Source organism: Danio rerio, chromosome 9 (genome assembly GCF_049306965.1).
Source record: "Danio rerio strain Tuebingen ecotype United States chromosome 9, GRCz12tu, whole genome shotgun sequence".
In the NCBI taxonomy this organism is placed as follows: domain Eukaryota; kingdom Metazoa; phylum Chordata; class Actinopteri; order Cypriniformes; family Danionidae; genus Danio; species Danio rerio.
Window position 1 is genome coordinate 56,455,001 of NC_133184.1, and position 24,103 is coordinate 56,479,103.

The 24,103-nt window shown below is 36.8% G+C and overlaps 1 protein-coding gene across 3 annotated transcripts in view; it reads right to left on the reverse strand.

The window, feature by feature from the left end:
- Nucleotides 1-24,103, reverse strand: part of LOC101882360 (rho GTPase-activating protein 6) — an 84,430-nt gene that overhangs the window by 6,102 nt on the left and 54,225 nt on the right. Inside the window, exons 2-11 of one of the 3 annotated variants that reach the window (XM_073913314.1) lie at nucleotides 17,063-17,222; nucleotides 16,563-16,631; nucleotides 12,868-13,115; nucleotides 12,472-12,679; nucleotides 12,007-12,062; nucleotides 10,313-10,463; nucleotides 9,632-9,780; nucleotides 7,224-7,403; nucleotides 6,193-6,286; nucleotides 2,856-6,122 (exon numbers count right to left, since the gene is read on the reverse strand). In XM_073913314.1, the coding sequence (XP_073769415.1) occupies nucleotides 5,941-6,122; nucleotides 6,193-6,286; nucleotides 7,224-7,403; nucleotides 9,632-9,780; nucleotides 10,313-10,463; nucleotides 12,007-12,062; nucleotides 12,472-12,679; nucleotides 12,868-13,115; nucleotides 16,563-16,631; nucleotides 17,063-17,222 (1,497 nt within the window). In that variant the 3' untranslated portion in view covers nucleotides 2,856-5,940. Of the gene's footprint in view, nucleotides 1-2,855; nucleotides 6,123-6,188; nucleotides 6,287-7,223; nucleotides 7,404-9,631; nucleotides 9,781-10,312; nucleotides 10,464-12,006; nucleotides 12,063-12,471; nucleotides 12,680-12,867; nucleotides 13,116-16,562; nucleotides 16,632-17,062; nucleotides 17,223-24,103 lie in introns of those variants that run through there. The other 2 variants (XR_012385700.1, XM_073913313.1) reach the window with 2 other exon arrangements.

Sequence of the window (24,103 nt, forward strand, 5' to 3'; positions counted from 1 at the left end):
CACGCCCACATGTCACGTCAGCTTGGCTTGCCAAGCGGGAAAAAACCGGCTTGTTGAAGTGCTTGTTAAACTGCAGACGCAGGAGACCCGTCGACAGAGCTTAAACCCTCTCCTCTTTCAATGAAGTCGCCGGTGTGTAAGCATTTTGGATTTCCAGTGAGTTATGTTGACAACGTTCGGTTTTCGACAAAAAAACACACAGTTTTGCAAGCTCTGCTATGTACGTATTAGGGTTCGTCCGATAGACAACACCGGCATCGCGATCCTCCGCCCGCCCCCGTTGCAAATCCGCTCGCGGAAAGTACACACTCAGGCCCTGTTTACACTGTCTTTGTTTTTAAGTGGCATTTTAGAACGACAACGATTTGACATCCACAGTGGCGTGTAGCATTTCTGAGCAGCCCTCCTTCCTCACTACCTCTGACACACACAGACACAGATGCACGCACACAGCCATAGGCTCGAGACAGTGGGTTCAGGCAGTCAGAGGATCAGTAGACTGCTTCAATCTTTCACTCACTTGTACTTAGTCATTTTAGCGAACACCTCAGATACTGTTGGCTGGTTCCTGTTGGTTGTGCGTCTTTTTTACCGACGCCATTATAACGACACAGATCACTGCCTATTCACGAGTCCCGCAGAAAAAAGTGATTGACAGGTGGTAATTATGTGTGTATCTTGCCTTTATTCATTTACTGTATGATTTGTTTATGGGTAAAACAAAGACCATGCAGGTCAGGTAGTTTAAACGGTAGGCTACAAATAATTAATTGGTATTAATTAATTAATTATTAATAATCGAAAATCGAATCGTGCCTTTAGAATCGAAAATTTAATCGAATCGAGGATTTGGAGGATCGTGACACCCTTACAAATCAGCATATGAATTTCGGTGCCTAATTTTGGTGCTGAAACAAGAACGTAAAGCAGGTCGCGCACCAGTAGCGTTGTCCAGCGGCATGAATTCGCAAGTCAGCGGCTGTCTGCTGCGCCCAGGCACGACTCATGACTGTTTATATTTCTGCCATGCCGCAGTGCGCCATCTGAATAGCTTCATTTTAAATAACATGCGAATGTGCACGTCTGGTGTGTAATCAACTGTCATGTGCGCGCCATGCTGCGGCTCAGAGCGGCGCATCCGCTGACACCCTTAACAAGCACAAAAGGGTGCGTTAAAGGCACATGCAAGTAAGCGTTTTGTCACACCATCTCTAAATGTTTAATTCTAAACAGCTGTGAGGGATACGGATATCTGCGATGTCAGGCGTTTGTTATTGTAGCGTATAAAAAGCAAAGCGCGCAGTACGGCGCATACGGCGAGCGACTCACTTCATCAACACGCATGATAGCGTTCATCTAATTTGCTTAAACTAAGCATTCTTAAGTATGGCTATATTTTACAAGCAAGGATTCTGACACAGCAACATGCAGCAGACGATTTACAAAAGTTGCGTGTGAGAGAAACACATCAAACTTATGAAATGTGAGGGTTCATGGAATCACCTTACAGGTGAGGAATGGACTGTCTTTGACAGCTTGTGACATCATCTGACACATTATCTGAGTACGTTTACATGGACACCAATACTCTGATTTTAATATGATTAAGACACTACTCTGATCAAGAGTCTACCACGTTAACAGTGATTTTTGATCTTAAAGGACCACAGACACAAACTGCGGAGTAGACATTAGGCTGGTGACACAATGATGTTACTGATCTATGTGCTAGTACAGTGGTTCTCAAACTGTGGTACTTGTACCACTAGTGGTACGCAGGCTTCCTTCTAGTGGTACGCAGAGGAATCCTACATGTCTTGTACAACCACCATATATTTAAAAATTGATCAAAAATGGTTCGAATATGAATATGATGACATATAGCCTATATAGGTCCAAGCAACATTGCCAGGTATTGATGAATAGGATACTATAGGTTAACACTTTAATAATAATAATAATAATAATAATTCCTTACATTTATATAGCACTTTTCTGGGCACTCAAAGCACTTTACACAGTGGGGGGAATCTCCTCATCCACCACCAGTGTGCAGCATCCACCTGGATGACGCGACGGCAGCCATTTTGCACCAGACCGCACACCACACACCAGCTGATTGGTGGAGAGGAGACAGTGATGCAGCCAATTAAATATGGGGATGGTTAGGAGGCCAGTGGGCAGATTTGGCCAGGATGCCGGGGTTAAACCCCTACTCTTTTCGAAGGACATCCTGGGATTTTTAACGACCACAGAGAGTCAGGACCTCGGTTTAACATCTCATCCGAAAGACGGCGCTCACTGAGCAGTATAGCGTCCCCGTCACTATACTGGGGCATTAGGACCCACACAGACCGCAGGTTGGGCGCCCCCTGCTGGCCTCACTAACACCACTTCCGGCAGTAACCTAGCTTTCACATGTGGTCTCCCATCCAGGTACTGACCGGGCGCAGCCCTGCTTAGCTTCAGTGGGCGACCATGTGAGAGTTGCAGAGAGCTAGCTGCCGGCCGACATTTACATTTAAGTACAGGAGTTTTTTTTGTTTTTTTTTACTTTTTAAGAACAGTACCCTACCATTTTTAATGAACCTTTAAAAGCACATATTAGTTTAAACGTTGAAATATTATTTTGTTTGTTTTCTTATATATATATATATATATATATATATATATATATATATATATATATATATATATATATATATATATATATATATATATAAGCAGAGTACAGTGTTAATGTTACTATTCACAATGTTTAAAGAGCTGTAGCTGTTTTACTGGGCCTACTACGCTACTGTATTTCAATATTGGTCATTATGGTGGTACTTAAAGGAACAATTTTTTCTGAAGTGGTACTTGATTTAAAAAGTTTGAGAATTACTGTGCTAGAACCATAGACTGTAAAATATATGGACGTAGTATCCGTGACGTCACCCATAGGTTTCTGAAGAGCGCAAAAGAAGCCACAAGTAGGCGCGGCCAACCGTCGCCATTTTGTTCGCGGGTCATCACACCCACGGCGGGATACCAAACAAGGGTAAAGAGGCGGAGAGTGAGCGGAGCTACAGACACCTGCTGGCATTTAGCTTGGACCTGCCTCAGACACACTTTACTTTGGGAAAACGCTTAATACTTCCTCACCTGCGACTCGTTTGTGTTCTGACCACTTGTACTTGGTTGTACACTATATCAATAAAGTGTTTAGACTTTTAAAAACACTGCTGTAATACATTGAGCCACTAAACATTGTTCTAATGATGTTTTTCTACAGGAGGAAAACGCAAATTACTTCCAAACACTTCAGAGATAGTCTGTGTTAGTTAATGTAAGACTATTGATGAAATCCAGCATAACACTGTATGACAACACTTCAGATGACTGATCTAGAGCCTACAGCTGATCAATCTGACAGATTCTGGAGTGCATTACAGCTCTAAATATAAATATAAAAGATAAATGATCTTAAATAAAACAAATACATGTATAGAGATGGTATATAAGTATATAACTTTACTCACATGGGAAACGGAGGCCACGTGAATGGTTTGTGAGCACAATTAAGTGCCCTCAGCATGCCATGCCATCTAATAATTGTAGGAAACAAGTCCAAAAGGCAGCTGACTGTGTAAAGCCACATAAAACAACAACAGAAATACGATAAATATGCCGAGTTCAGTGGCTAATCTGCAGGATTCAGCTGAGGTGACGTGACGGCGACCAGCGATACCTAGCTGTCACTCAAGTGGCCACGCCCTTAATTATGCAAACTTAATATAAAGGAAACGGATGAGTTATAAAAAAATTCACCCCCTCACAGTTGTCATGAAGGGCAATATTAGCTGTATTAACCAAAATCTTTTTTTGTACCAGGCTGTAAACACCTTTTTTTCTGCTGTAAAGTTGGCCAGTCTAACAGTGGGCTCAATTGAAATTTGCTCTGTTTTGGAGCCAGGAGCGGCCAGGACTAGCGGAATTTCAGATGAAATGCAGTTTTAGTTACTTTCGTATTGACTTCCTGAGGGAGAGCGGGAGGTTGCCGCTTGGCTAGAACATGCAAATGGGAGTCACGTAACATTCCAAAAGCAGCTCATGTAAACACCTGAATCATATTACTGTCTTATTCAGACTAAGGCAAATCATTAGATCACTGATGTCCATGTAAAAGTAGTCACAAGCCCCAAACCCAGACACCGATACTGTTTTAAAAGTATCGATTTAGCAGCGGTATCGAAAAAAACCCAAACTATACCCAACCCTACTCACCAGGGTGCTCAAGGGTTCATGGGAGTATGCCCAACCAGTTCACATGTGTTTAGTGGACTTGAAAAGGCATTCGACCATGTCCCTCGTGGCGTTCTGTGGAGGGTGCTCGGGGAGTATGGGGTCAGAGGCGCCCTTTTAAGTAGGGATGGCTGACGTGAAACTGACGTTTCAACACAGTGTCGAGATCCCGAAGCGCAAGTGTTTCGAAACACTGCACCGAAGCATGATCCGAAACACCCAGGTCACGTGACTAAAGCGATTAAAAGCATCGATCATTTCAGAGGCGTTTCAAGACCCGGAGAATCTGCAATTGACTGGCATGATCTATATTATTACTCAGTTTTGTATGGCCTAGTGGACCGTGCGTGTGCACATTAGTACTGTGATACAAATTGGTTTTGGGTTCGAATCCCGACTAGTCCAAATACTCCAAAATCATGATTTTATATATTTTAATCATGTTTCTGTTTTATGGTGTAGTCTAGATAGGATACAGCTGCGGATACGCCATCAATTTAGCATAATTTTTGTAACACTGTAAAACAATAATTCATATTTTTACAGTACTGTGATGGGTTTAGGTTTTGGATAGACGTTAATAAAACACAATGGGAAATTTAAATAATAATATAAATAATTATTGTTAACTTCTGGCCACAACTGTGTCTGATCTAGCAACAACCCTGTTTTATGAACAAAAGAATACAAATTTATTTACAAGGTGTTTATTCGTATGTCAGAGCGATGTTTAAACAAAACGATACAATAACAAAGCATTACTAACTGGTATTAAAGCATTTCGAAATAACTGTTTCCGTCTGGATTCGAACCCATTATTCCCACATGGTGGTCACGAACTCTAACCGCTCGACTAAACCATTTTCAGATTCTAGGCTACAAAGTGGGGTTTCATACCTCAATTTGCTCAACTGTTCTTTGCTGAAGCTGTTTCAGTGAAATACAAATAAAATGACCACTAGGTGTCACCGTAGAGTGGTGTTTCGAAACGTTTCGAAGCTTCGACACATTTGCTTCGATAGTTTCAGTGTTTCACGAAGCCTCGCTTTGCCCACCACTACTTTTAAGGGCTGTCTCGTCCCTGTATGATTGGAGTAGGAGTTTGGTTAGCATTGCCGGCAATAAGTCAGACTTGTTTCCAGTGCATGTTAGACTCTGGCAGGGCTGCCTCTTCTCACCAATTCTGTTCATCATTTTTATGGACAGAATTTCAAGGTGCAGCCTTGGGCTGGAGAGGGTCCCTTTCGGGGACCACAGGATTTCATCTCTGTTATTTGCAGACAATGTTGTTCTGTTGGCTTCTTCAGACATGGACCTTCAGCATGCACTGGGGCGGTTTGCTGCCGAGTGTGACGCGGCTGGGATTTGAATCAGCACCTCCAAGTCTAAAGCCATGGTGCTCCACCGGAAAAAGGTGCTTTGCCATCTGCAGGTTGGAGGAAAGATCTAACCTCAGGTGGAGGAGTTCAAGTATCTCAGAGTTTGGTTCAGGAGTGAGGGAAGGATGAAGCATGAGATCGACAGGCGGATCGGTGCAGAAGAAGGAGCTGAGCCGAAAGACAAAGCTCTCGATTTACCGGTCAATCTAAGTTCCTACTCTCACCTATGGTCATGAGCTTTGGGTCATGGCAGAAAGGACAAGATCTTGTATACAGTCTACTTCGCAGGGTGGCAGGCCGCACCCTTATGGATAGGGTGAGGAGCTCTGACACCCAGGAGGAGCTCGGAGTAAAGCTGCTGCTCCTCCACATTGAGAGAAGTCAGCTGAGGTGGCTCGGGCATCTGTTTCTGATGCCTCCTGTGTTTCGCCGCTGTGGTGACCCCTGATAAATTAGAGACTAAGCCGAAGAAAAATGAATGAGTGAATCATATAGGGGAAGTTGAGAAGACACAGGAGCACTTACTCACACTGTGGTGTTTTCCTCCTCATCAGATAATCCACCACATCACTGTCAGTGTCCAGCAAACTGAGCAGCACCTCATTCTGCAGCTCTGCAGAGATCTGACAGACACAGAACACAACATTACACTAACAAACAACAACAACAACAATACAATTACAGCTGAAATTATGACAGGATTTTATTCTTTTTCAATTATTTCCCAAATGATGTTGAACAAATTTAGGAAACTTTCACAGTATTTCCTATAATATTTTTTCTTCTGGAGAAAGTCTTATTTGTTTTATTTCGGCTAGAATAAAAGCAGTTTTACATTTTTTAAAAGCCATTTTAATCAACATTATTAGCCCCCTTCAGCAATATTAGTTTTGAATTGTCTACAGAACAAACCACTGTTATACAATGACTTGCCTAATTACCCTAATTACCCTAATTAACCTAGTGAAGCCTTTAAATGTCACTTTAAGCTGAATACTAGTGTCTTGAAGAATATCTAGTCTAATATTATGTGCTGTCATCATGACAAAGAGAAATAAATCAGTTATTAGAAAGTAGTTAATAAAACTATTATGATTAGTGCTGAAAAAATCCACCAATAAACAGAAATTTGGGATTTTTTAAATTTAATTTAAATAAATAAATAAATAATAAATAAATAAATCACAATACTAATGAAACTGTTATATAATATTGCTATATACTGCTATATAATTATTTTATATTATATATAATTATATTTATGATGCACTTTTATACATTATATGCACTTTTTGGCACAACACAATTATTATACAAAAAATGACCCACAGTGGCTTCTCCTATTATGGAAAACAACATTTTTCTGGCTGATATTTGCTCCAGTTTATTAACAAGTGATGAATATTGCAATATATATATAAATATGCAATAATCCAGTTTTGTGCATAAATCTTTGGATAGAATCAAAGCTGTTTTTGCCACGTTAAAAACTTGCAGGAGTGTAAATGAGTGTATGTGTCATAATAAGAGTATGTGGTCTATAATTGAGTGTGTGTGTACCATGAAGAGTGTGTGGTGTTTGTCGATCATGTACTGGACCACACTGATGATGGCTGCGCTTTCCTCCATCCGGACGGAGCTCTGGACGCTGAACTCTTTCTCTGAGCTCTTCTGTTTGTGCAGGAGATTCGGCCCAAATATTGTGGCCAAGTTCAGTGAGGTCATCTTATTGCCCATCACCTAAATCACACAAAACACACACACACACAAAACACACACACACACACACACACACACACACACACACACACACACACACTGATTTGTTGATTGACAATACAACAACAGCAAAACAACAACAACATTGACAACACAACAACAGCAAAACAACAACAAAATTGACAACACAACAACATTGACAACACAACAACAGCAAAACAACAATAACAATGAAAACACAACAACACCAATACAACAACAGCAAAACAACAACAACATTGACAACACAACCACACCAATACAACAACAGCAAAACAACAACAACATTGACAACACAACAGCAGCAAAACAACAACAACATTGACAACACAACAACACCAATACAACAACAGCAAAACAACAACATTGACAACACAACAACACTAATACAACAACAACATTGACAACACAACAACACCAATACAACAACAGCAAAACAACAACAACATTGACAACACAACAACACCAATACAACAACAGCAAAACAACAACAACATTGACAACACAACCACACCAATACAACAACAGCAAAACAACAACAACATTGACAACACAACAGCAGCAAAACAACAACAACATTGACAACACAACAACACCAATACAACAACAGCAAAACAACAACATTGACAACACAACAACACTAATACAACAACAACATTGACAACACAACAACACCAATACAACAACAGCAAAACAACAACAACATTGACAACACAACAACACCAATACAACAACAGCAAAACAACAACAACATTGAGAACACAACAACACCAATACAACAACATTGACAACACAACAACAGCAAAACAACAACAACATTGTCAACACGACAACAACATTGACAACACAACAACAGCAAAACAACAACAACATTGACAACACAACAACACCAATACAACAACACCAAAACAACAGCAACATTGACAACACAACAACACCAATACAACAACACCAAAACAACAGCAACATTGACAACACAACAATAATACAACAACAAAAACACCAACATTGACAAAACAACAACAACAGAAACAAAAACATTGACAACACAACAACACCAATACAACAACAGCAAAACAACAACATTGACAACACAACAACACCAATACAACAACACCAATACAACAACAACATTGACAACACAACAATAATACAACAACAAAAACAACAACATTGACAAAACAACAACAACAGAAACAAAAACATTGACAACACGACAAAAACAATACAACAACAGCAAAACAACAACATTGACAACACAACAACAACAATACAACAACAGCAAAACAGCAACAGAAACAACAACATTGACAACACAACAACAACAAAATCAACAACACTGACAACACAACAACAATACAACAACAGCAAAACAGCAACAGAAACAACAACATTGACAACACAACAACAACAAAATCAACAACACTGACAACACAACAACAATACAACAACAGCAAAGACAACAGCAAAACAACAAAATGACATCATTAACAACACAAGAATAAAAAAAACAACAACACAGAAAACAACAACAAAACATGGACAACAGTAAAACAACCATGACAACAAAACGACAACTGCAAAAGACCACACAAAAACAACAACAAAATAAGAATAACAAAAATAGCAAAACAACAACAACAAAACAATGACAACAACAACAAAAATAAGTAACAATAACAAAAAACAATGAAACAACAACAACAATAAAACAACAAAACAACTACAACACAATAACAAACAACAACTATAACAAAATACTACAGAACAGCAAGAACAATGGCAGCAGCAACAACAATAAAACAACAGCAAAACAACGACAACAACAAAACAACAACAATGAAAATGACAACAACAACAAAGAATAAAACAAAAACAAAGAATAGAACAACAAAAACAAAAACAAAACAACAAGAACAACAACAAAAAAACAACAAAACAACAACAACAACAAAAAACCAATAACCAACAACAACAACTATAACAAAATACTACAAAATAACAATAGCAAAAACAACAAAACATCAACAGCAACAACAACATAGAACAACAACAACAAAAAACCAACAAACAACAACTATAACAAACAACTACAGAACAGCAACAAAAAACAACAACAACAACAAAACAACTATAAGAAAAAACAACAACAAATAATTTGTTCCTAAAATGCAGTTAAATGTAGATGATGTGCAAAATAGATGCCGCACCTGGTTTCCGTGTTCGTCACAGGAATTCTCCGCGTGTTTGGCTACGGTGGACAGGAAGTGCAGTAAGCACTGTAGGGTGTCACTGTTGCAGGCGGGCAGCAGACAGAGGAGCAGCTGAATGATCCTGTGCTGCTCCGACTTTTCTAGAGCTGCAGAAACAACACACAGAGAAACATTGTGGGAGATCATTTCAAATCAATTAAGCTTCCACCATGTTTGTAGTTTGTTTAAACTTTTTCTCCCACAAGTTTGTAGTTCCAATTGAATTCACTTCCAACATGCTATGTATTGAGGGTAATAGGAGTTAGAGTATGGACGGTCCCTTATTCATCATGGTTTGCCACAGTGGAATGAATCACCAACTAGTCCAGCATATGTTTTACATAGCGGATGCCCTTCCAGCTGCAACCCAGCAATAGGAAACACCCATACACTCTCACATTCACACAAACACTATGGCCAATTTAGTTCATCATTTCCCTATAGGGCATGTGTTTCGACTGTGGGGGAAACCAGAGCACGGAGGAAACCCATACAACACTTGGAGAACATGCAAACTCCACACAGAAACACCAACTGACCCAGCTGGGATTCGAACCAATGACCTTTTTGCTGTGCAACCACAGAAACAACATGCTGCCCTGAATTTGAAAACAGTAAATGGTAATAAATGTGTCTTACATGCGCAGCTGATGAATGCGGCGTACAGTTCTCTGGTCAGCAGAGGATCAGGCATATCTCTGAGAAACTCCTTCAGCAGCGCCGCCACATCATGAACACTGTGACGGTCGTCTAAAATCACCTCTGCACCCTGATCAAAGGCCTCGCGCAGCTGCAGGAACACACACACACACACACACACACACACACTTGACCACACAATGCACCAATCTATAGTTTACAGTTAATCCTTGTGTGCTGTTGGGGTGTTTTCATCCACTCTTTGAGTCTTAACTTGGCCACAACTTTCTTTGTGTTTCAGCAAACGGGATCATTTTTGGGGACAAATCTTATTTTGACACAAGTTTTGGGAAAATCCTTTTGAAAAACTCAACAAAACACCCTGGGGAGACTGACTCCTCTTTGGTTATGTTGGTGGCTGTTTTTGCCCCATTGACCTTCTTTATAATCACATTTTTGATTGCAAAGCCAAGTTGGATGCAAAGTTATTTTTATTTACTTTTACTGTAACTTAGGTCTATCATGAGCACGACTTTAGTGATGATGATTAATTATAGTATAAATTACTGTGATCATTTGTAATTATAAATGTATAATTACTGACAATATGTTGTGTCCTGTTTTTTTTTTTTACTTGTGATTGTTTACAATATAAAAATAAAATGCATTAGGGTATAAAACTGTATGTATTTTTTTTGCTGTAATTTCACTAATAAAATGAAATACAAATTACAATAAAATAAAATTAAATTTTAATTTAAAGTAAATTAAATTAATTATTTAATTAAAGTAAAAAATAAAATAATAAAACAAAATAAAAAATAAAAAAACAAAATAAAAAAATAAAAAAATAATGAAATTAAATTAAATTAAAAATAAAATAAAAGTTTTAGTAAATTAAAAATTGTAAAACAAAATAAAGTAAAATGAAAAATAAAATAAAATAAAATAAAAAATAAAATGAATAATAAAATAAAATAAAAATGTAAAACAACAAAATAAAATATTTTTTATAAAAATTAAATAAATAAAATAATAAAAGAAAATAAAATAAAAATAAAAATAAAACGAAATAAAATAAAAATAATAAAACAAAAGTTAATTAAATTACATTAAAAATCAAATAAAAATGTAATTAATTTTTTATAAAAACAAAATTAATAAAAAAAATAATAAAATAAAATAAAATGAAGTAAAAAATTATAAAACTAAGTTAAATTAAATAAAAATTAAATAATAATAATAATAATAAAACTAAACAAAATTAAATTTAAAAAAAATTAAATTAAAAATAATAAAAAAATGTATTATTATAAAATAAAAAAATAATTAACTAACACAAAATAAAAAATAAAAATTTAAAAAATAAAATTAAATAAAAACATTATTAAAATAAAGTAAATAAATAAAGTAATAAAACAAAATAAAATAAATAATTTAATAAAATTAAATTTAAATAAAAAATAATAATAAAACAAAATAAAACACTTTTCCTTATTTGGATGAATTTTGTGCTGACAATTCATTGTGTGTTTATAATATTTATGTTGTGTTCATATCACGTACAGTTTTTTTTTTTTTTTTTACTTGTGATTGTTTGCAATATAATAATAAAATGCATTAAAGTATAAATACAGTCCTAAATGATTTATTTAATTTCAGTATCTCTAGAACATTGAGGATTCATTTCTTACCTGCCGAACTCTTTTCTTGGAGCTTCCGACGCGGAAGATTCCCACCGTCTGCAGGCCTTTACAATAGCAAACCAAAAACCAGCTCTGTTACAGCAGGGTCTACATGAAAACAGTCTGAAATCTGTTTAGTCTGAACTCTGAAAACTGTCTGTCTGTCTGTCTGTCTATCTATCTATCTATACATTCATCCGCCCGCTCGTTCGTCCGTCTATGTCTATCTATCCATCCATCTATTGTTCTATCCATTTATCCATCTCTCCATCATTGTATCTATCTATCCATCCATCTCTCCTTCCATCCATCCATCCATCCATCCATCCATTTGTCCGTCCGTCTGGCTGTCTGTCTATATATTTATCTCTTCATCCATTCATTCATCTGTCTGTCTGTCTGTCTGTCTGTCTGTCTATCTATCTATCTATCCATCTATCCAGTACAGACAGTGTAGTACAGTAGTGAACTGACCGTATCTCTGCAGGTGTTGGCAGCAGCAGTCCAGCACGCGCGGCACCTGTCTGTAGATGGGGTTCAGGCTCAGTTTTTCTCCGCTGGTTTTCTTCTTCTTCTTCTTCTTCTCGCTGCTGGGATCCACAGGCATGGAGAGCTGAAGAGCCTCCAGGAGACGAGAGTCACTGTCATCCAGATCAGTGATGCAGTCCACAGACACACCGCCCTACACACACATTGAAGTGCAAAATGAAAAGTCTGAAAAAGTCTGTAGTGTGATCTTGCAGATATATTATTTCTGTTTATTACTGTCACAAAATATAATAATATATGACTGGTCATCTGTAATAATCTTTCCTGACATTATTAGGAGTGTGTGTATGTGTGTGTGTGTGTATGTGTAAGTTGCTGTACCCGTCGTCTGGAGCGCAGCGCCGTCTCTGGTGTTTGTGGTGTGTTGTTGTTGTCAGTGTGTGTTTCTGAGGATGAGCTGAGGGATGAGTTGCTGCTGGACAGATCTCTGCTGGTGTTTCTGCGCGTGTGTGTGTGGAGATGCAGCGGTGAAGACCCTCGCTGCTCTCGCTCCTCCTGCTGCTGCTTCTGCCGACGGTCATTGAAGATCACCTGAGACAGCGGCACACCGAACGCCTGTGGCTCCGACTCTACACACACACACACACGCACACGCACACGCACACGCACACACACGCACACGCACACGCACACGCACACACACACGAACACACACACACACACACACAGTCATGATTTACCTCTGCTTCTCCAACCCACAAATTCCCAAAAGTTCAAGTGTTGAACCTTTTGACCTAAAAAATTGTCCAGCTGGATTTTTTTAGGTTAATATTGCAATAAGATAATTAATAAGTGAGGTAAAATAAAAAAATAATTAATTAAATAAATAAAAAAATAAAAAAATAAAATAAAATATAATAAAATAAAATATAATAAAATAAAACAAGTAAATAAAATAATAAAATTAAATAAATAAAATAATAAAAAATAAAATAAAATAAACAAAAAGCATAAATTAATAAATGTATAAAAATTTTAAAATAATAAAATAAAATAAATAAATTAAATAATAATATTAAATAATAAAATAACATAAATAATTAAATAAAGTAAATAATAGAATTAAATAATTAAATTAAATAATTAAACAAAAAATAGATTTTTTTTTTAAATAACAAAATAAAATTAAATAAAGAGGTGAATTGGGTAGGCTAAATTGTCCATAGTGTGTGTGTGTGGGTTGGGTGTGTGTGGATGTTTTCCAGGGATGGGTTGCGGCTTGAAGGGCATCCGCTGCGTAAAAACATGTGCTTGATGAGCTGGCGGTTCATTCCGCTGTGGCGACCCCAGAGTAATAGATGGACTAAGCCGAAAAGAAAATCAATTAATTAATAAATTAAATTAAGTTAAGTTCAATTAAATTAAATTAACTCCAGCTAAATTCTTCAAATGAAAATTGTCAGGAAACATAACCATTTCATTTCAATCCATTTATTTATTGTCAAATAATTTTAAAATAATATTTATGATAATTTTATGAATATCCATAAACAAATATTTATTTATTTTCCTTCATTTCAGTCGCTTATTTGTCAGGGGTCACCACAGCAGAATGAACCGCCAACTATTCCAGCATAGGTTTTACACAGCGGATGCCCTTCCAGTCAAAACCCAGTACTGAGAAAAATAAATAAATAAATAGACAAATGAATAAATAAATCCTTCCAAATCTATAGATGAGCATGAGATAGTCAAGTGTGATTGTTAATTAGATAAGCTGAAAATGCCTGTCAGTAACGCAGCAGCATTCCTCACTGCTCATCAAAGGCAGAGGTGTTGTTAATGTAAAAGTGTGAATGAATGGCTCTGATCTGCAGCACAAATAAACGCAGCAGCGCCTCAGGAACGTCTGGGCTTGTTTTTGTTATTTGTGGAGGGTTTGAGAGCGCAGCGGGAGCGTCTGCATTCCTGCACACATTACAGCTCAGGCGGATCACTGCTGGAGCACTGCATTCTGGGTCACCGCTATATATCATCACTGCCATACACCCGCTATAGGAGAACTAACCTACAGGCCACATGAACAGAATACTATAGACATTTATAGTAGATACTGTAGTGTTACTGAGCCATACTATAGTAAAGTGCTGGAACAAATCTGTTGTGGTGATTTTATAGTTCCTATTTTAACACAAGAACTTCATTAATTGATCTGTTGTGGTGGTAATTCTGTAGTTGCTATGGTAACACAAGGTACACATTAATTGATCTGTTGTGGTGGTAATTCTGTAGTTGCTATGGTAACACAAGATACACATTAATTAATCTGTTGTGGTGATTATGTAGTTGCTATGGTAACGCAAGAACTTCATTAATTGATCTGTTGTGGTGGTAATTCTGTAGTTGCTATGGTAACGCAAGAACTTTATTAATTGATCTGTTGTGGAGGTAATTCTGTAGTTGCTATGGTAACACAAGATTTACATTAATTAATCTGTTGTGGTGATTATGTAGTTGCTATGGTAACGCAAGAACTTCATTAATTGATCTGTTGTGGTGGTAATTCTGTAGTTGCTATGGTAACACAAGAACCTTATTAATTGATCTGTTGTTGTGGTGGTAATTCTGTAGTTGCTATGGTAACACAAGATCCAAATTAATTCATCTGTTGTGGTATTTAGTTGCTATGGTAACGCAAGAACTTTATTAATTGATCTGTTGTGGAGGTAATTCTGTAGTTGCTATGGTAACACAAGATTTACATTAATTAATCTGTTGTGGTGATTATGTAGTTGCTATGGTAACGCAAGAACTTCATTAATTGATCTGTTGTGGTGGTAATTCTGTAGTTGCTATGGTAACACAAGAACCTTATTAATTGATCTGTTGTTGTGGTGGTAATTCTGTAGTTGCTATGGTAACACAAGATCCAAATTAATTCATCTGTTGTGGTATTTAGTTGCTATGGTAACGCAAGAACTTTATTAATTGATCTGTTGTGGTGGTAATTCTGTAGTTGCTATGGTAACGCAAGAACTTTATTAATTGATCTGTTGTGGAGGTAATTCTGTAGTTGCTATGGTAACACAAGATTTACATTAATTAATCTGTTGTGGTGATTATGTAGTTGCTATGGTAACACAAGAACTTCATTAATTGATCTGTTGTGGTGGTAATTCTGTAGTTGCTATGGTAACACAAGAACCTTATTAATTGATCTGTTGTTGTGGTGGTAATTCTGTAGTTGCTATGGTAACACAAGATCCAAATTAATTCATCTGTTGTGGTATTTAGTTGCTATGGTAACGCAAGAACTTTATTAATTGATCTGTTTTGGAGGTAATTCTGTAGTTGCTATGATAACACAAGATTTACATTAATTGATCTGTTGTGGTGATAATGTAGTTGCTATGGTAATGCAAGAACTTTATTAATTGATCTGGTGTGATTCTATAGTTGACATAGTAACAAAAGAACTATATTAATTGATCTGTTGTGGTGATTAGTTGTTATGGCAACACAACAACTAAATTAATATAAACAAATGACCGAATACTGTTGTTTTCTACAACTATATGCAACATTATACTACAATACACCACTTTTTACTGCAGTAAAACTAAAGTATGCTACAGTATTTATTATAGATTATTAATTCACTGTTACGATCAATTACTACAGTTTTTTTTTCATTGCAATGGTGGAATCTGGCATATTTACTTTTGAACCTATTCCTTTGAACTATTCCGGCATATGTTTTACACGGCAGATGCCCTTCCAGCTAAGGGAATCCACTGCCTAAAAACTTATGTTGGATAAGTTGGCGGTTCATTGCGCTGTGGCAACCCCAGATTAATAAAGGGATTAAGCCGAAAAGAAAATGAATGAATGAATGAATGAATGAATGCCCTTCCAGCTGCAACCCAATATTAGGAAAAACCCATACACACTCACACACACATTCATACACTACGGTCAATTTCGTTAATCAATTCCCCTATAGCGCATGAGCACCCGGAGGAAACTCACGCCACCGTGTAACCCCTAAAAGCCATTGACAGCTAACAAATTCATACCTTTGTCTCTCTTTTCTTTTGATAAGGAATCCAGCTTCCTCCTGAGGGACTTTTTCCGCTTCTGGCCATCTGGAAAACAGGAGAAGCACAAAAAAAAAAAATTTGAACATTGGAAAACATCAGACAATCAAAGAAGCCACACTTCTGGAGGACTCAGAAAACATGTGTGTGTGTGTGTACATGTTTTTGTGACATATTAGGACACAAATCTGTATAATGACATGGGTATGACACAGGTATTACAAAAAGGAGGTGAAATATCATTTCTCAAAATGCTTATAAATCCTACAGAATGAGTTTAATCAGAGATTAAAGCTGCACACAGTCTCCTGTGATGGTTGGGTTTAGGGGTGGGGAGGGGTGAGGGCAATATAATATACAATATAATATAATTTTATATACATATATGGACAGTATAAAATGAATGGAAACCTATGTTATGTCCCCACTTTTCTCAAAAACAAACGTGTGTGTGTGTGTGTGTGTGTGTGTGTGTGTACCTTTAGGGATGGTGATCTGGCATCCTAGGTCGAAGTCTTTGCAGAGTCTGGCGAGCGACACCTCCTGCAGCCGCACTCTCTCCAGCTCTGACAGACTCTGGATGGACACCGACTGCATCAGGAGATTATGAGCAGACGCTTTCCTACAGCTGAAATCTCCCTGAGGACAAAAGAACAACACAGACAAATAAAGCTCACCATCAAATATAAATATATATAAATATACAGCAGACATCAGAATTATTTGCCCTCCAGTGAATTTATTTTCTTCTTCAATTATTTATCAAATGATGTTTAACAGATTCAGGAATTTTCACAGTATTTTCTATAATTAAAAAAAAAAATTGTTTTAAACCCATTTTAAGGTCAATATTATTAGCCCCCCTAAGAAATATTTGTTTTGGATTTTCAACAGACCACACCACTGTTATACAATATCTTGCCTAATAACCCTAACTTTACGCTAATTAACCTAGTTACGCCTTTAAATGTCACTTTAAGCTGAATACTAGTTTCAAAATTCATTCACCGGCCACTTTATTAGGTACACCTTTCCAACCCCTCGTTAATGCAAATTTCTAATCAGCCAATTACATGGCAGCAACTCAATGCATTTAGGCATGTAGACATGGTCAAGACCATCTGCTGCAGTTCACAGCGAGCATCAGAATGGTGGAAGAAAAGGGATTCAAGAGACTCTGAACGTGGCATGGTTGTTGGTGCCAGACGGGCTGCTCTGAGTATTTCAGAAACTGCTGATCTACTGGGATTTTCACGCAAAACCATCTCTATGGTTTATGGAGAATGGTCTGACAAAAGAGGAAATATCCAGTGAGCGGCAGTTCTGTGGGCGCAAATGCCTTGTTGATGCCAGAGGTCAGAGGAGAATGGCCAGACTGGTTCCAGCTGATAGAAAGGCAACAGTAACTCAAATAAGCACTCGATACAACCGAGCTCTGCAGAAGAGCATCTCTGAACACACAACACGGCCAACCTTGAGGCGGATGGGCTACAGCAGCAGAAGAGCACACCGGGTGCCGCTCCTGTCAGCTAAGAACAGGAAACTGAGACTACAATTCACACAGACTCACCAAAACTGGACAATAGAAGATTGGAGAAACGTTCCCTGCTCTGATGCGTCTCCATTTCTGCTGACACATTCGGGTGGTCGGGTCAGAATTTGGCATCCACAACATGAAAGCGTGCATCCATCCTGACTTGTATCAGCAGTTCAGGCTGGTGGTGGTGGTGTAATGGTGTGGGGGAGATTTTCTTTGGGTCCATTAGTACCAATTGAGCATCAACGCCACAGCCTACCTGAGTATTGCTGCTGACCATGTCCATCCCTTTATGAGCACAGTGTCTCCATCTTCTGATGGCTACTTCCAGCAGGATAACGCAGCATGTCATAAAGCTCAATCATCTCAGACTGGTTTCTTGAACATGACAATGAGTTCACTGTACTCAAATGGCCTCCACAGTCACCAGAGCTCAATCCAATAGAGCACCTTTGGCATCATCAATGTGCAGCTGACAAATCTGCAGCAACTGTGTGATGCTATCATGTCAATATGGAGCAAAATCTCTGAGGAATATTTCCAGTGTCTTGTTGAATCTACGCCACAAAGGATTAAGGCAGTTCTGAAGGCAAAAGGGGTCCAACCTGGTACTAGTAAGGTGTACCTAATAAAGTGGCCGGTGAGTGTATATGTTGCATATATGACATTTATTTTATATATGTAAAATCCAAATATGAACTTGCATGTCATGTAATTTGTATTTATCTCCATATATCAGATTTCTGTGTGGGAGGTTTCTCTGTGAGTGTCTCTGTTGTGTTTAATGAGCTGATGTTTGTTCAGATCCAGTAAAAGTGCACAGAACCAGAATCTTCTACTCCCTCAGATTAAGGCCAGGTTTTGGTGAACATGCAGTAACAGGCGCTGCAGAATTCTTGGCATCTGCAGGACTTGTGAAATCAAACCCAGACACTCGTGTTTTGTTGCTTTTTCTTTTACTCCTCTTTTCCTTGTAGGGTTTTCTGGAACGATCTCTACAGCAGATTTAGCCAGCGGTCTCAGACTCAACTAGATTAGATGACACTTCTGAAGCAAAGACACCATCAACAAACCAGGCATTTTTACAGGTGGTGTAAGAACAAATGCGTCTGGCAGGACTGCTCTAGCAGGTGCTTTTACCTGTTCGCTGGTCTAACTATTTTATTCTTAGCTTTTTGATATTACTTTAATATATAATTGTTATATAATTTAATGATAAGTGGTTCGCACTGTGGCCTCACAGCAGAAAGGTCGCTGGTTCGAGCCTCAGCTGGGTCAGTTGGTGTTTCTGTGTTGAGTTTGCATGTTCTCCCCGTGTTGGCGTGGGTTTCCTCCGGGTGCTCCAGTTTCCCCCACAGTCCAAACACATGCGCTATAGGGGAATTGATCAACTAAATTGGCTGTAGTGTGTGTGTGTGCGTGTGTTTTTGAGTGTGTGTGAGAATGAGTGTGTATGGGTGTTTCACAGTACTGGGTTGCAGCTGTGCATCAGCAGTGTAAAACATATGCTGGAATAGTTGGGGGTTCATTCCGCTGTGGCGACCTCTGATGAATAAAGGGACTAAGCTGAAGGAAAATTAATGAATTAATGAATTTAATAATACATATTAAAATAATTACACAGACTCTTTGTTTAAAACAATGATTACTTTAAAGATAAATCTATATAATCCTTAATATTAATAAGAGCACTGGATTTGGATAAATGCGTCTGCTAAATGACTAAATGTAAATGTACATTAAATGCATTGAGTTGATGTGAGAATTATGATATTTAACATTTGACAACAGAACATTTTTATTACCAAGTTATTTAAAACAACATAATATGTATAATAATAATAAATAAAAAATTAATAATAATACATTAAAATATAATCAAATATACAGTGCTCAGCGACTATAAGTTCACCCCTCACAGATCTCTCTTTTAAATCCATATTTTCTACAGGAAGCTCTGCAATACTATATTTGTGCATATGCATTAGATTAGTCAGTGCTGAAGCCAAATCTGGAGTTTATCTAACAAAATAACGGTCCAAAAACTAGAACAGCTAAATATACGTGTTATAGAAACTTATTAAATAAACATTTAAAAAAGAGAACAAGTTAAGAAAATAATTTTTTTTATTTAGTTTAAACTTTGTGGGTTTTAATTTTTTTTGCAATATTTTCCTTAAATTTAATTGTATTATCTTACGATTTCTGAATATGTTTGGTGACAAAAATATTATTTTAATAAATAGATCTGTTTAATAAATCCGTTTTGTTTAAATACACCAAAATGCACTGCCTATATTCACTGAGAAATGGAGGAAAATATTAATTTTCAAAATGGGCTGTACTCAATTTTGCTGAGCATTGTATATAATAATAATAATAATAATAATAATAATAATAATAATAATAATAATAATAATAATAATAAAAAAATGTTAATAGTGAATTAAATTAATTGTTAAAACATAATAAAATATATAAAAATGTAATAAAAATATAATGCAATGTAATAAACAATCATATACACACATGTTATTATATATGCTTATTACTATTGTAATAACTTATTATTATTAACATGCAAAATGATCATGTAATGTAATTTACTGTAATGTGTATTTATATGGTGCATTTATTGTGTATGGCCATACACCCAAAGCGCTTCACAATCATGAGGGGGATCTCTCCACACCACCATCAGTGTGCAGCATCCACTTGGATAATGTGACGGCAGCCACAGGACAATGACGCCAGTGCGCTCACCACACACCAGCTATAGGTGGAGTGGAGAGACAGTGATAGAGCCAATTCAGTGGATGAGGATGATTGGTAAGGGCCGATGGAGGGTCTTTGGCCAGGACACCAGGATTACACCCCTACTCTTTACCAGAAGTGCCATGGGATTTTTATTGACAACAGAGAGTCAGCACCTCGGTTTAACGTCTCATCCAAAAGACGGCGCCCACTGACAGTATAGTGTCCCCTTCACTTTTACTGGGGCATTAGGACTCACGCAGACCGCAGGTTAAGCGCCCCCTGCTGGCCTCACTAACACCACTTCCAGCAGCAACCTAGCTTTCCCATGTGGTCTCCCATCCAGGTACTAACCAGGCTCAACCCTGCTTAGCTTCAGTGAGTAACCGTTCTTTTGCTGCAGGGTCAATCATATGCACATATGCAATTTATTATATATGCATAAAATGTATTTACAATGCAAAAAATAAAGCATGCACTCAAACACACAGACATTATTTGTATGTATATGCATATTAATGTAGTCACAGCATCCCAAATAAATTATAGTATTATAGATATTGAACAAAAACGAAGGATTGGGGGTAAAAAAAGTTGCTGAAAGCATAATATGAAATTAAAGCAAAATATAGATTTTTGCCAATTTTTATATAGATATTAAAAAAAAAATCTGCATTTTAAAATTTTCAAAATACTTTTTTTTCTGTATGATGTACGAGTCTTTTTCCTCATGGGGACCATAAGGTTAAAATTTACTGGCATTGCTATACTCGTGGGTCCTCACAATGTGATGAATACAAGGCGTGCATACACACACTCACACACACTGTGTTTTCCAGCTATATCAGGCAGTCCTAATGAGCGGTCAGGAAGGAAACAGACTGTGAAGCAGATCCCCACAACCTCTGATTAACCAGCCTGTAAATCTGCCCTGACCAGATTACGCTTTCTTTGATCCACGCTGAAGTGGAAACTGTCATATGAGTCCAGCTCCAAAGAAGCTTACAGTCACACAACAACCAAAACTTTCCTGCTTTCAGTCTCTCAGGGGTCCACAGACACATTTACAGGGCCTTTACAACAATTACAAGTGAACTAAATGGTGTTCATCTGCTCACTTACTCATGCTGTTTTATCCTTCTATACAGTTGAAGCCAGAATTATGTCCTCCTGTTAAACTTCAATTCTTATATTTTTCCCCCAATTTCTAATCATAATAGTTTTAATAACTCATTTCTAATAACTGAATTATTTTCTCTTTGTCATGATGACAGCACATAATATTAGACTAGATATTCTTCAAGACACTAGTATTCAGCTTAAAGTGACATTTAAAGGCTTCACTAGGGTAATTAGGGTAAAGTTAGGGTAATAATGCAAGTCATTATATAACAGTGGTTTGTTCTGGAAACAAATACAAATATTTCTTGAAGGAGCCAATAATATTGACCTTAAAATGGCTTAAAAACAATTAAAAACTTTTATTTTAGCGGAATTAAAACGGCTTTTATTCTTGCCGAAATAAAACAAATAAGACTTTCTCCAAAAAAAAAAAAAGTTATAGGAAATACTGTGAAAAAATCCTTGCCCCCCATTATAAATCACTTGAGAAATATTTCAAAAATAATAAATTGTTGGGGGGAAAAAAATTAAATGCATAAATGTGACTTTGACATAATAAAATTACTTGATTTAGATTTTGTGCTTTGTCCAAATTCATTTCCTCCTTATTCATTTCATTTTTTTTGTGTCATGTATGAACAAATGGGTCTTTGTTTCATAGTTGTATATAACATTTAGTTCTTATTTCACATCACTTTTCAGAACTCAAAATTAAGAATTTATCAAATTTATCTCTGACCACATCAAAAATAATTATTTCTCAGCCACAAATTTTAAATGTGTCAAAATAAGCTAAAATATAGCCGTATACTATAATTTTTAATTAACAAAACATTTCTTTAAAACAACTAAGAAAAACAATTGACTTTTAAAAATAATTATTGTCATGTATCAAAAATAGGCACAGTCATCTGTCCTCAATAAAGACCACTCGGATCACCAGTTAATTACACATAAATGGAGAGTTAATCTCATAATCTTAAAGCAATGTTGTTGTAAAAAATTATAATTAAACCATATAAACCAAAATAACCGTAAACAAAAAAAGCAGGTGAAAAACGTACTGTGTGTGATAGGATGATCACACTGTTAAGGCCTGTTCAAAGCGAAAGCAACCGGTGCTGCTGACAAAATACACATTTGGAGCTCTTGAAAAGCAGCAGGACTGTGGGTGCATGAGTATAACTTTTTGTCTGGTCTATATGAAAGAGAACCGATCACAGTTGTGTTTCAGCCAGGGTTGCTTCTTTCAAGGAAACAGGAGCGCGCACTCGCTTTAAACAGTCGCGCACATCACTTCAGGTGTTAGTGTAAGTGATCATCCTCTCATTTGGTATCCACCTGCTTTCTATGTTTGTGCGAAAGCAATTATGTTTTTTAGTCGTGCTGTTTTTCGATTCTAAGATCACATTTGCACGCATATTGGGTCATTCTTACAGTCAAACCCTGCTAAGAAAACTACAACTTAAAAATTATTTTAACCAGCCAAAGTGGCTAGTGGGAGTGTCTGTCTAACCCGCTACAGCTAAAATCAACTCACATTTGGAGGGTTGCCGGGTTTTAATGTCAAGTCCTGTATGTATATATATATATATAATATTCAGCATAATGGAGTACAGCCCATTTTGAAAATGAATATTTTCCTTCATTTCTCAGTGAATATACTGAGTGTTTTTGGTAAATTTAAACAAGACAGGTTTATTAAACTGATTTATATATTATAATAATGTTTTAGTTAGCAAACATACTTAGAAATTGAAAGATAGCAAAAAAATGACAAACTACAAAACTAAATTTTCAATTTATTTTTTTGCTTCTCATGATTTTTCCCTCTTTTAAATGTCTATTTAATATTTATCTATAACATATAAATTTGGCTGCTCTAGTTTTTGGACTGTTATCATAGGTTATTTTGTTAAATAAGCTCCAGATTTGGCTTCAGCACTGACTAATCTAACGCATATGCTCAAATATAATATTGTATAGCTTCCTAATAAAAATATTAATTTTAATTAATAATATAATATAATATAATATAATATAATATTAATAATATTAATTCTCTCACAAAGAGATTTGTGAGGGGTTTACTTATTAATGCTGAGCA